We start from the raw sequence: 14280 nt of genomic DNA, 5'->3' as shown, positions 1-14280 counted from the left end.
TTTGTCCTGTTTGGTTTTCCTTTTTTTGACTTTGCAGAGATGCTTGGTCTTTAACCAAACGACCAGCAAAGCCGTGTTCTCATTTCTCTGAGCGAGCAGACGCGAAACGTTAAAAGACACACGACTGTGGGTCTGACGGCTCAAACCGAGGCTTTGGCGTGAAGGAATGCAAACCTGACACCAAAAGAAGGCAGGAAAGAGCCGACCCCTCATGAAAAGCTGTTGCACTGGTTCTGTCCAGCAGCAGTCCTGGACTGAAGGACCGGACCCATTTATTAACCCCCCCCAAAACGATGACATCACAGGAGCTGTCAAAAAATGATTGGGGCTCAAAATCTTTTTTCATTCTTCTAATAAAACCAAAACACACGTGTCGGGTTATCCAATGAAGGTTTTGAAATTATTATGGGATGGCCACATGACATGGCTTAAAATTTTGACATTTTCCCATTTTTTGCACAGCATGAAAAATCGTTTCTTTATTTGATCGATCTTAAGGACATTTCACACACATGCAGCAAGGTCAAGCCTACAACCACAACTGCACTCTTGCTGACCTTTGACCTTGGGAACAGACTGTTTCTATTTTCCTGGGGAGGAAAAAAATCGCCTTTCAGTCTTCTACAAATGTAAACTCCTTCTAGAGATCTCACCCCATGGCCTCCTTGAGCATCAGGGGGAAGCTAACGTTGGATTTAGAGCAGCATTGGCATGGCGAGCTCACAAGAGCGGCATTCCTTTCTTGCACGTACACCTCTTAACGGATTATTGTGAACGTTTGATGCCTGACCTGAACAAAATAATGTGAACATCTTCGGAATGTGGGTGTGTGCCCTCTGGTCACCGGCGGGGGCAGCATCCAGAGTACTGAAGGCACTTCATCTCCCAGCAACCCCAGCGCTCACTTCCTGGATACCTGACTCTCAATCACTCATCAACCACAGCTTACTTAAGCACTGCACTGAGCTGGGCTCACAGCAAAGTATTGTTTGTGCCACTCTGTTGTATTTGGCCTTGACCTCCTGACCCTGTTCTGACTCTCGCCTGGTTTTTGATTCTCCTCTGCTGCTCTCATGCCTGTTATCGACTCCTGCCTGCCTGACCCTGATTTAGCTTTGTGGACCTTTAGCTGAGCTAATCAAACGACTGCATTTAGATCCAGCTGTCCGCCTGTTCTTGTGGGCGTGGTTCAGTGGGCGTGGTTAACAGAAATGCTCAGTTGCCAAGAAAATCCAAAAGTTCCAAAAGACCTGTTCATCACCCCATTCAGCTAAAACATAAAATGCTTGATATGGAGATAAAAGCAACAGAAAAAGTGCAATTTTAAAGAGGGCCTAAATCATGATTTTGATCCGTTCATGAATATATTCCTCTTAGCACCAGCCCCTCCCATCCCACAATAACGAGGGTCCTCACATTATGACATCACAAAGGGAGGAACCGCCCCTTTCCAGGTATGGTCTGCACTGAGGCACCGCCTCCAGGCTAAGAGACACGCCCACTTTCTCCACAGAGCTAGCCGTGATTAGCAAAATGCTTTCGTTGCACAATCTGCACATCCATCTTTGTTTTCGTGGGAGAAACGCAGACACGCCGCTGAGGCCGGCTCTAGGATGACATCATGAATTATGCGGCACCCACAAGGAGTGAAAGGCAAAATATAGATCATTTTTTGGTGTGCCAAAGGTGATCATGATCATAAACATGGACATAGATTTCTCTGAAAGGCTTTAGAATAGCACGATAAAGGTGTGTTTTTTTTTCAATGAATTTAGTACATGCAGCTCTGACCAGGGTGGGCGGGGCTGTTGCAGCCAATCAGCCAGTGAGGGCGGATCAAAAGGCGGGTGGCGACTGAGGACCATTCAACGCCTCTCACAGCTTTATCATGAATTGTTTTTAGTCCAAAAACCTCATCCTGCTTACATTTGAAAATTCCACTTTTAAATGTTAAATCCTACTGATGCAAACATTTGAAAGTATTAAAAACCGAACAAAACATGACAGTTGAACAGCACAGGTCACATGCTGCGGATGAATGACAGAGTTTAATCACAAAACAAAAAACCCAGAAATTAACTGAGTCTCATTGATAAATTCTACATTCCTGGAGATGAGGGGCAATGATATATTTCCATTAACACTCTCCAGCACTAGATGGAACTATTGAGTAATTTTTAATGTTTTTAAAGAAGACAGGTGAAAAGGAAGAAGCTGATTTCGACAGGTTTCATGAACATCTGCCGCAGACTCGGTTTCACGCCTTCTCCTCTCCTCTGATTCCCGCTGAACAGACTTATCGCTGGCAGACGGAGGGAAAGACAGAAGCTTCCGGGAGGAACGCAGGAGTCATGGAAACGGAGGTGGGCGGTGACAGGAGCCACTCCCCTGGTTTCTCCTGGAGGAACCTGGTTTCAGTATCACAGTGACTTCACTGTTCAAACACAGGAAGGAGAGTGAAACCTCTCCCATGACAGAAGACACTTCAGACAGCTGCTCTGTCCTGAAGAAAACCCGCTGAGCCGCAGGACTTCAGAACTGTCCAGAGAGAAAAACCAGCTTCATTACTGAAGCTTTTCTGGTCTTTTTCAAAGAAGGCGTTGATTGGACTTTATGTGACGAGTGAAGCCACAGAAACTGAGCGTAAAAGCGGAGTGAGTGACCTTAACAGCAGCCAAACACGGCGATGACGTCACGCAGCACAGCCAGCTGGGCCGCATTCCTTCGCTTCACTCCTCCTCCTCCTCATTCCCGGGTGAGTGTGTGAGAGGAGGTGAGTGTTGAGGTCACAGTCAGTCAGCCTCCCATCAGCAAGGAGCCCGAGCGAAGAGGAGGAGGAGGAGAGGAAGAAGAGCGGTGTGGATGAAGCAGAGGACAAGCTGAACGTCAGGGTGAGTGTCTGTCTGTCCCTGCTGACGCTCATCTTCATCACTTTCCCTCAATATGACCAGACCTGCTTTTCTTATGCCACTCAACACGCACTCGACACAAGAACTGCAGACACAATCTTTACACGATCACACAAACTCTTAGCATGAAAATGGATTTTCCTTTTCATCTTGAAAGGTAATGAAGGAAAGTGGCTGCGTTGCTGCAGAGGGCATGAAGGTGGAGAGTTGATGCTTCTGAGGAGCCAGGGTCGGTTTGTGTCCGAGCTTCCTCACGTCCTGCACAGTCGGCCTTCTTCAGCGTCCAGATTTAGATTTGAACTGTTTGCTCTGCTCAGCAGCTCCCTTTCCTTTTCATTTCAGAGTTAAGCTCTCTCAAAATGTGTTCAAGCATTTAAAACAATTCAGCGTGGCGATGAGGCGCCTTTCAAATCAGAAAACAGCAAAGTGTGTCCGAAAGATCTGTGTTGCTGTGTGAGAGGAAATGGTGATGAAGATCATCTTCTTCCTCCTCCTTTTGTTGCTTCGGCTCTCGTCGACTCGTTTCTGGAGTTCAGTGATACTGACCCCCGTGCTGGGGGAACTCGGTAAACAGAGAGAGGTATGTGTGGGCGGAGTCAGAGCCAGGAATGTGTGCGTGTTCTGCAACATTCCTTACGATGAAGACCGGTCTGACGTGGAACACATGACAGAACCCAGTGGCTCACCTGCTGAGGAGCCTGTCCGCTCTCCAGGATCCCAGGCTTTCATTTACAAAAACACAGAAACATCAGCGGATGCAGGTCTGCAGGGAGATGGATTACCTGAAACTTCAAAATAAAAGCCTGTTGGCTTTAGGAGCTGTTTGGGCTTTGAAGTCAGACAGAAGAACCATTATTTGATTATTTTTAAGTACTGACCATAAAGATAAAGCTTTCTCTTTATTCAAAAGCCCAGTGACTCCCATGTAAACATACTTTCTTCACGTTTAAAGCGGAGGAGATGTGTCCACATATGAAAATGAAGGAAAATTTTTGAGGCCATGTTTGTTTTCAGCATCGACCATAAAAAGAAGCAGAATCATCAGTTTGCGTTGCAAACATCGCCCCTTTTGCAGACTTTTCTGCGTAAAGAAATGAATCAAATAAAACTAATTCCCTGTTTATTATACTTAGTAGCACAGTTATTAAAATCCACATGTGTCTCTTTTACAGCTATGATATCCACAAGGCTGAAAACTCAATATATTTTTCATGAAAGCATCATCTAGCCATGGCCACAACTAGGTTTTACTTTGAAAGTGCATGAGTCACAGTATTTTATTTTGAAAGTGTGACCCTCTACTTAACTAAAATGTACGGTTTGGGCTTCCCCTTAGTTCACTTTGTTTGTGTCATGTTGGGTTCATGGGTTCCACGTCTTGAACTGATTGTGAGGAGCCGGAAAGGTCCAGTCCAACCGGACTCTAGTTGGTCTGAACTCTAAAAGAATGTAAACTAAACGTAGACAAGACTAACTACATTCCATCTTAACTGGAGTGCAGTCTAACCAGAGACTCGTATGTATAATGTATGTCTAATTTCAGTTAATATAACTGCAGACTAGTCTGTGGTTAGAGAAAATGTAGCTGGACTGATCAATATTTCTGACCACCGCATGGAAAAAGCAGAAGGTCTGTCGGCGGCAGAAACTGTAAGATGCCCCACAGCCGAAAGAGGACAGTCCACTTACACACTGGGAGTATCCGCCAAATGACTGGAAAATGAAAAACAGCTTTTGGAAAGAACAGCTAAGAACCAGTGGAAAATGAAAGACAAATGCTTCAGGAAGTTGTCATTTGTGTGTGAAGGTTTGACCACAACTTTTTACACAGATGACAAACACGTTTATGCTTCCAATACTTATGTAACCCTTGTGCTATCGTAGGCACTTTACCATTGGGAGTTGGGTCATCTAGACCCACTAGACAGTGCTCTGAACCTTTTTTCTTCAATGATTTGTGATCTTCACTGGTGTCCATGGATTACATGAAATCTTTCCACCTTCATCCACCTTTGTCATGGTAGGGAGAACACCTCAATGGAAGGGGGGGGGGGGTCATCTAAGATAGCACAAGGGTTAATTTGTTGTCACAGATCATTTTGTAAATGCTCGTGACTTTGGAACAGTTTGAGGAAGTGAAAATTAAAAATGAGGAATGAACCCCATAGAAAAACGACAACCTGAAAGCAAGAATGAAGCAGATTCATGTTGGTTGTCAGATAGGATTGTTGTTCTTATGTCATTTTTTTGGCAATGGAGGACATTTAGGAAGAAAATGCAGCCTAAAACTGCATTTCTGGGTACCTCTTTATTCAAATCGTTGTGAATTGGGAGCAGATGAAAAAAGTGCCGTTTGAAAAAGGTCGTATTTGTGACGCAGACGATACGCTGGGCAGGCTCCATTCTGATCATCCGCTGTCGGACAAACAGATCCAGGAGCGTCTTTGTTTTCCTCGTCTGAGCTGGAATCTGGATCCAAACTGTACGGCTCCGATATTTGTGCTGCACCAGCTGGAGGTGTGAGGGGCTGTCAGCTAAGAACAGAGTGTAAACAGAGGGGATAGGTTGGCCCCTGCAAATCAGAGGTGGATTTCAAATGAACTTCTGCCTAGTTTTCCCTAAAGATGGCACAACTCTACAAGAGAGGTTTAGGGCCACAGTGAGAAAAAAAATATTTTGTTCCTCACTTACAGGAAAAAAAGTGGAAATGTGGAGATTTGAGTCCAAACAAGGAGAAAACACCAAAGATGTCTGTTTATCGGAGCCTTGCTTGACGATGAAAGATGTGAGCGACTCAAAATCAGTGTAGCCGTCTTTCCGGGGTTCGGTGTCGGTAAAGCGGAGTTTCATCTGTAAAATAAGGAGCTCAGAGACACATTTGGGTGGAGAGGACCAACACTTTATTTTCCTTTTCATTCATGACATCTGGGGTCTTTCATGGAGGAAGAAAGGACTGAAGTGGACAGCTGAAGGGACACCGATGTCCTCATCAATGGGCTGCAGAGATCCTGCAAGCCCCCCATCAATGAATGAAACATTAATGAAGCGGTGCCAATAATTGTTATGAATGATACAAACTAAAATTCAACCTAATTACACTGAAGCACGACAACAGAAGAAATGAAAAGCTGTTGTCCAGAAACACTGAGCTTTGCGTTTCTGACCTAAACCTTTATACAAACGTAGAAAGCTGTGAAATTCCAAACCACATGATAGTTTGTGCTCCCTCTCACATGTGGATTCTGTCTGTTCTCCCGTTTGGTGGATGCATTCTCTGCAGGGCTGATGCCTGTCAGTCCTCCTGTCCTCAGCGGTGCCGTCTCTCCTGCTGTCTGTTGCAGTTTCGGGCGTCTGGCCTGCCTCTGCAGAAGCGTGGGCCATGGAGCTGAAGGTGTGGGTGGAGGGCGTCCTCAGGGTGGTCTGCGGCTTATCGCTGAGCACCTCCTGTCAGGATGTCGTCATCACTCTTGCACAAGCGATCGGTATGTTCTCACCTGACTGCCTGCATTCTGCTGTCCTTTTCACACAGTTCACTTCCAGAACACCAAACACTTTTGTGTGTTATGTCCAAAGACTAGTATTCTTCTGAAAACCCTGCAGTGCTTTGACATGATCACCTTTTAGAACAAAAACTTTTTATTGAGTGCTGCTTTTTTGGGTTTTTTTTGGCAAACATTTTGAAATTCAGGCAGATTTATTGTTTGACCCTTTAGAAAGATTGTAGGTCAGAAAACGGGGCCGGAGTCAGGAAACATTTTGAACAGCTGCCTTATAATTTCAATAAAAACATCTGGATCGGGTGTTGATCAGGTGAGACTGAAGGTGGAGTGTCTCCTCTCTCCCTAAAAAGTGTGAACTTCACAGACTAAAAAAAAAAAACTTTTAGAGAGTCCTCCTCCTCTCAGGACTTTATTTGACCCGGCGGCTAGTTTTGACCCCAAAGTCCAGACAAGTCCCTCCCCTTTCAGCTGCTACTGTCTGTGATCCTGATGGATTTGGATGTTTCCACGGGTCCACGCCACAGCGTTCCAGCTGTGGCGTGGACCCGTGGATGTTTCCACGCTGTGGCGTGGACCCGTGTGTGTGCTGCTCGGCGTGACGGTCGGCTGTGTCTGCAGGTCAGACGGGCCGGTACACCCTCACCATGAAGTACCGAGGGAACGACAGGATCCTGGCGGCTGACGACTGTCCTCTGCAGCAGCTGGCTCAGCTGGGACCTCTGGCCGCAGAGGTCCAGTTTGTCCTGCAAAGAACCGGTCCCAGCCTCAGCGAGGACTCACACGGCCCCACCCTTGGGAGAGAGCTTCCCCCACCGACACCATCGGGACCTCTGAAGCCCAGGGGTCCTCAGAAGGCTCTCACCTTCAATTTAGGCCCCTCATCTCTACCAAGGAGGAGTAAACAACACAAAGCCATGTCTCCATCCCCCAGATCCTCGCCTGAGCCGTCATCACACGGCTCTGACTGTGAAACGGCCTCTAAAGAGGAGGCGTTCAAGCAGATCCTGCAGCACCGGAGGAGGCTGCAGGATCTGGAGCTGCAGATTGAAGCTCTGGAGAAAGAGACAGTGTTTCAGGAGCAGGATAGCTCTCCTGCTGATGCCTTCAGCCTGAGTCCAGCATTCACAGAGGAGCTGGCAGATCTGGAGCAGCAGTTCAGGCAGAACCAGGTGGAGTTGACGTACGGCGAGACCTGGGAGGAGGAGCTACAGCTGGAGATGGACCTTGAACTGGGTAGGACTTCAAATCTGCACGAAAACACTTTAACAGCACCGACCTTTGTGATACTTGGACACTAATAAATGTGAACTCTGCTCTTGACAGCGAGGAGCAAACGCCTCGATGAGATTTGTGCCTCCATTGATGAACAAAATGAAGAAATTAAGGAGCTTCGCACGCAGTGTGTAAAGCTGGAGGAGGAGCTGGACCTCAGGGCCCAGAGCGAGAGGTCCCAGGTGGAAGCAAAGCAGACAAACGAGGTCATCATGTCCCTGACACAGAAGCTCCAGAGGCGCCTGCAGCTGGGAGAAGAACTGGAGAGGCTGCTGGCAGAAAGCCAGCAGGAGCTGCAGACGGCAGAGGAAAGGGTAAAGGTATCACACCCAAGACACTCAAAGCATCACTTCAGCACAGTGCAGGACATACAAACCCTACACATGTCCCATTTCATCACAAGGAGTATCAGTTCTCAAAATCCTGTCAAACTGGGATGAGTTCCAGGAAAAGAGGTTCTTCCAGAGCGAAGAGCCTCACGCTTGTGGTGAAGTGATGATGAGAACGGCTCTCTGTGTCCTGCAGGAGAGGCAGGAGATGATCAAGGAGCTGAACAAAGAGCTGAGGCAGAGCAACCTGCAGCACTTCATCCACCAGGCGGGGGTGGCTCCGCCCCCTGAGCAGAACAACCTGCTGCACCTCCATGATGCTCACCTCAAAGGCTCAACCATGATGGAGGAAAAACTGTGAAGATGAAACAATAGAAGGTTACTTTTTATTTTTGACATGTTTAGAAAAAAGAATAAACACTATGCTAAAAAAATATACTACTGCTGACTTTTGCATCAATTTAGAAAATTCAAGAAAATGAAAAATCCTCCATAGAATCTAAAAATAAGAGGAACCTCTTGTGTGAACTACCAGTAACTTCCTTTTTTTGTCACAGGACACAGAAGAATCAGACATTTCCTGAAACCTGTCCTGTCCCCATACCTGTGTGTGTGTGTTGTCCCACTGTGCAAATGTATGTGTGAGTGTGTGAGTCTGAGAACTGCACTGCCTCTGGGGTTGAAAAAATGCCCTGAAGAGAGAAAAACGAAACAAAAGTTTTTTAGGTGTGTTTTATATTTTTGTGAATGTTGTTTTCTAGAAAATGTGACACTCTTCTTTTTGTACATGAAAATGGCATATTTATTCTGTAATAAAGATCAGCTGATGCAGCAGTTCTCCCTTTTGTCCACCAGAGGGAGACATAGATGATTCCTACAAGGGGTGCAGCTTTTTTTATTTATTTATTTTTTTATTGAACAATTGCAACATACAATTATGCACATATATATGGAGTCCTATACTGTTCATAATTAAATAAATAAATATTTAATTAAATAAATAAATATGGCCTCATGCAAATACACAATAAACCTATAAATCTCTCATAAATATATAAAAAGATCATGAAACTGTGAAAAACCTGCACACAGATTTTAAATTAGCCATTATATTATTCAATATATTTCATTTTGCTTTAAAAGCCTGTTCATTATTTTAAAACAACATTTTAATATTCATTTTAATCATGTGGAAAATTATTATAATTCTGTCTTTTTTCAGAAGCTCATATTTCAAAATCAATATTTTCCAAAGTAGCTTTGTTTTTATTTCATGTTGCTGTTTTTCACAATGGCTTATTTATTTCATGAAGAGCTTTTTCAGGAGAATGGGTCTGTCAATCAGTGAAAGTGGGCGGGATCTAAACGCTCATTGGCTGATCCATGGAAATCGACTCATATTCCTCGATACCCGCTCAGCGGTGAACCAGTCAGAGATGACATATTTCAGTGATATCTGCACGGCTTTGCTGACATTAGAGATCAAATAGAGACAAACAATCTGTCTGCTGCAGAAGATGCAAACATCTACGACTCTGTTTTTGTAGTTTGAGGGTTTGTGTGGACCAAACCACAGAGGAGCTCCGGTCGTCCACGTCTCGAAGTCCCCCGTTGAAACACTCCTCATTCTTCCGCCATTCTCTCAGAGCTCACATCGTGCCTCATGTCGGCTCGCAGGAGGGGAGCTGGCGGACCGACAGTCAGACCAGGCAGCTGTGCAAAGCGGGACAAGCCTGCTCGGGCCTCCTGAACCTTATGATATTTTTCTGTTTTCAATGAGACAATGATTATAATCAGGTCCTCTGATTTTATTTTTCCCTCTCAAGAAAAATGTTGAACCTTTCCTGCGATGACGTTTCTGACATCTTAACACTCTCCATGTACATTGTGCATCCATGCATTGTTACTGAGATAAGCACAAGCAACCGCTCCATGTGGCTATCAGGCTATAAACATTAGCTTGTAGCCCCTCCCATACGCGGCATGGTGCGTTCATGGAAACTCCAGTTCATAGAAGCTTAGTGGAACTCCAACAACCGCCCAGCCTAACTTAGGCCACTACTAAATGTTCATGAGAAGAAAAAAAATTGCCGAACCGACCACAAAATCACCTGAATTATGCACACTCGCCCAAAGCCACTTTTATCCGCAAATTTAGAACCAAAACTGCCCAATTTCTGGTAACACTGTGGATGTGTTGAGGTGCATACTCCCCCTAGTGTTTAGGAGTGTGCATCGCGCCGTCAGGTTTGGTGAAGCGTCTTCGATCGATGTAGTCAGGGTGCTGCTGCTCATGTCTGGGTAAAGGAGTAGCCAATCACAGAAGTGTCTCCACCTTGTCTAGTTTGATTGACAGATAGACTCATTTTCCTGAAAAAGCTCTTCATGAAATAAATACGCCATTGTGAAAAACAGCAACATGAAATAAAAACAAAGCTACTTTGGAAAATATTGATTTTGAAATACGAGCTTCTGAAAAAAGACAGAATTATAATAATATTCAACATGATTAAAAATGAATATTTTAAAATGTTGTATTAAAATAATGAACAGGTTTTTAAAGCAAAATGAAATATATTGAATAATATAATGGCTAATTTAAAATCTGTGTGCAGATTTTTCACAATTTCATTATTTCTTTATATATTTATGAGAGATTTATTGGTTTATTGTGTATTTGCATGAGGTCATATTTATTTATTTAATTAAATATTTATTTATTTAATTATGAACAGTATAGGACTCCATTCATATAATGTACAATAGAATTCTGAATACAGAACAAACGTGTTACATTCTTTAAAAAATACTAATTATTAATAATAAACACAAAAGGGAATAAAAAATAAAATGAAATAAAAAAATAAAAAGACAAAAGAGAAAATGCGAGAGTAAATCTATGTCAGCAGTCCAAAACAATTACAAATGCTAATTATTTTTTGAGCTTTTGTATTTTTTGAAGCAGACATTAAGTTTAAATATTGCTGCAGTTCCAGTTTGACCACAAAGAAATCAGGTTTTTTATTGGAAAATTTTCTTTTGTGTATATGAAATTTAGCCATAAATAATACCATGTTTACACAAAAGAAAGCATCACGGTCTTTGACATGAAAGCTATGAAAACCAAAAAGTACGTTTTTATAATAAAGTTGTATGTCAGCAAAAATAGAATCGGTGATAAATTTGTGAATGTTTTTCCAAAATCTGTATGTGAATTCACAAGACCAGAATAAATGAGAGCAGGTTTCAGGTTGTTTCTGGCAGAAAGTACAGCGGGTGTTTATGTCAGCCTTAAATTTAGTTAAGTAATGCTTTGCTGGATAAAATCTGTGTAGAAGTTTAAAAGAGATTTCTTTGACTTTATTTGTTAAGAAGTATTTTTGTGGTAAAGACCAGACTTTTTTCTATCCAATGTTAGAAGTGAAATTAGCCCAATAAGAGGTAGGTGATGGAACAGAAACTAAATTATCTTGAAACAAAGCTCTGATTTTTGAGTTCAACTGTTTAGCAGAAGTGAAGCAGAAATTACACAGAGGGGATTTGAGCACATCAGGAGGATGAAGAGTCAGAGGATGAGCGCTGTAGAAACCCCTGAATAACATGCAAAGCCCAGATGGGACGGCATCAAACACTACTGCAAATTCTTTGGTTGTTATTGGTATTTTATACTGCATTGTGAATTCTGAGTAGTTATATAATAATCCAGGTTCTTTGAATAATTGATTGAGGAAAATAATACCATTATTAAACCAATTATTTAAAAAGGGGTGCAGCTTGATCTGTGCAGCAGCTTCCATTCATGGAAGTGCTGTCCCAATCGAAAGTTCCAAAATCCAGTGCCCCAGAAATTTCCCACAAGTCTCTGCGAAAAACCAGTGTGCATTGATGCTCAATAGATCGTCGAATGTAGACCACAATCGGAACATTTCTTTAACCAAAAAATGTATTTAAATGTATTTTTCTGATAAACCATCAATGTTTTTATCTTCAGAACTCAGTGGACTCATAAATAATTGTCACAAAACGCTTATATTAATGAGATTTTAACTTTGTGAAATCGATGACGTCACATCCGTCGTTTAAAAAAAAAAAGTAGTGAGCGTGGCGTCCGAATTGCTTGTAAAATTCAGGGCACTACATAGTGATCCGCTAGTTTTTTAGCAGTTAAGGGGGGTTGGCGGGAATTCGGACACAGCCGTAGACTAAGATGGCTTTGGAAACATTAAGTAATTATAATAAAATCTGAGGAAAAATGAAAATATGACACATGATAACGTGACTGTTCAAGTCTGATGGTGCATCAAGGAAGAGAGCCAAAGAAACAATCGTAATGCAGAGGGAAACGACCATGAATTTAACCCCTGTGCTATCTTACATGACCCCACCCTCACATTGAGGTGTTCTCCCTACCATCACAAAGGTGGATAAAGGTGGAAAGATTTCATGTAATCCATGGACACCAGTGAAGATCACAAATCATTGAAGAAAAAGGGTTCAGAGCACTGTCTAGTGGGTCTAGATGACCCAACTCCCAATGTTAAAGTGCCTAGGATAGAACAAGGGTCAAAGGCAAAAATATGACTATGATTGGCTGAGAAGAAAAGGCGGGCTTTCTAGCTATTGGTTCAGATTGAAGGCCTAACTGATGGTGGCATGTGGAGACACAACCTGTTAGTCAGGTAGATCTTCCTTGTTTAAACTGTGCCGAAGCTTCACCAAAACAACAGCTTGTTCAGATAACACTCAGGCTTGTCAATGTTCTGACTGCTGGACACAGATAACGCTTCAGTCCCAACTACCCTTTGGGGTAGAAACAGGCTGTCTGCAGGTGAAAAACGGTCAAACCTGCACAGGTGTGCACGCAGGTGACCAGCATGAATTATGAAGGTCGTAGACTGCACAGAAACCCGTAGAGAGAAAATGTTTGTGCACATTTTTTCTATAGTAATGAACACTTATACAATATGTAAGGGGGAAGTAAGGGAGGCGCAGGTGAATCGTATGGAGTTTTCATCCCCCCCCCCCCCCCCCAATCCTGCAGACTGAGCAAAGAGCCCGTTAGCGCTTTTGCCGTGATAGTTAGAAAAGAGGAAATCAGAGTTTAGTCTGTGTGGACGAGACTTACTTTCATGTGCACACGCCGTGCAGTATTTGTGCGCTGTGAGTAAGGAGCCAGTGTATGACAGCATCACTCAGATGTCAATTACCCTTATGAATATTTCACACTTAACATGACAATGGAACGTTCCATTTTGAGGGCGTAGGGCGCACTGGTTTAAAACAGTCAGAGATCAATCCATCAATCAGTCAGACTGCATTAAAAGTAACTCCGGAGCTTCTTGGGAACATGCAAATGTCAGAGGTCAGAGCTCTGCCTCCCCCTTGGTCACTGGCGGGAGCTGTCTCCAGAGTTCTAACCACACTACATCTCCCAGCAACCCCAGTGCACACTTCCTGGATGCCACACAGCTGACTCTCATTTACTTAATCAACCACAGCATACTGAAGCTGTGCACTGGGATCAGCTCAGTGTGAAGTATGGTTTGTGCCACTCTGCCTGCCGTACCGAGTGTTATATCTGGACCTGGGGGGTATTCACAGAAAGCAAGTTTAAACTAGCCTGACTTTAACCCTGAACTCTGGCTGAAATCTGCCTGAACTTGCTTACTCTGAGTATGTCGGTTTCAAAAGACCTGGGGCCTCATTTCTAAACGTTGCATACGCACAAAAGAAGGCGTACGCCACTCTCTACGCAATAGTTGATATTTATAAAAAGCAAACTTGACGGGAAAATGTGCGGTCCTTCACCCAAGCTCTGACCCAGGCGTACGCACAAAAACGGGTGAAATGAGAAACGGCGACACCGTCGGCAGATGGAAGAAACACGTGAAAGTGAAAAAGACAATACTGCCTCTCAGAAATAACATGAAGACTTCACAAAGCAAGTCTCACAATTAACAGCTACACCAACACCCGTTTGATCGATCAGCAGTGAAACAAATAAAAAAATCAAACGAAAATTACAACAAAAATTCAAATGAACACTTATTTGCAGAAAGAAAAGTGAAATATGTTCTGCAATATTGGCATGTTGTGCAATTCGTCCTCATAAATAATATAGTTAACAGAACGAAATAATGTACAAAACTGATATTCTCGTCAATGTGTCCGTCTGGCGGAGCAGATATAGGTGCAATCAGACAGACAGATGGATAGATAGAGAGAGATGCATTAATTGTCCACTGGGGAAAGTTGTTTTCATATTAAAAC

General features: G+C 43.3%; 1 protein-coding gene across 6 annotated transcripts; it reads left to right on the top strand.

The window, feature by feature from the left end:
• The first annotated feature begins 2417 nt into the window (after positions 1–2417).
• On the top strand, positions 2418–8841 carry LOC101159329 (ras association domain-containing protein 8). 6 transcript variants are annotated; one of them, XM_078944935.1, is made up of 6 exons: positions 2420–2891; positions 6251–6391; positions 7028–7642; positions 7733–7995; positions 8207–8388; positions 8568–8841. In XM_078944935.1, exons 2-5 carry the CDS (start codon positions 6289–6291, stop codon positions 8369–8371), a joined length of 1146 nt encoding a protein of 381 aa, XP_078801061.1. In that variant the 5' UTR covers positions 2420–2891; positions 6251–6288; the 3' UTR covers positions 8372–8388; positions 8568–8841. The 6 variants fall into 6 exon arrangements, with proteins under 6 accessions (XP_011484754.1, XP_078801061.1, XP_078801060.1 ...); XM_078944934.1 differs by having other exon boundaries at positions 2423–2891; positions 6190–6391; positions 7733–8001; XM_011486450.4 differs by having other exon boundaries at positions 2427–2891; positions 7733–8001.
• The last annotated feature ends 5439 nt before the right edge of the window (positions 8842–14280 follow it).

Source organism: Oryzias latipes, chromosome 3 (genome assembly GCF_053564925.1).
Source record: "Oryzias latipes strain Hd-rR chromosome 3, Olatipes_Hd-rR_3.1".
NCBI classification, from domain to species: domain Eukaryota; kingdom Metazoa; phylum Chordata; class Actinopteri; order Beloniformes; family Adrianichthyidae; genus Oryzias; species Oryzias latipes.
This window is presented reverse-complemented; position numbering and strand designations above follow the sequence as displayed.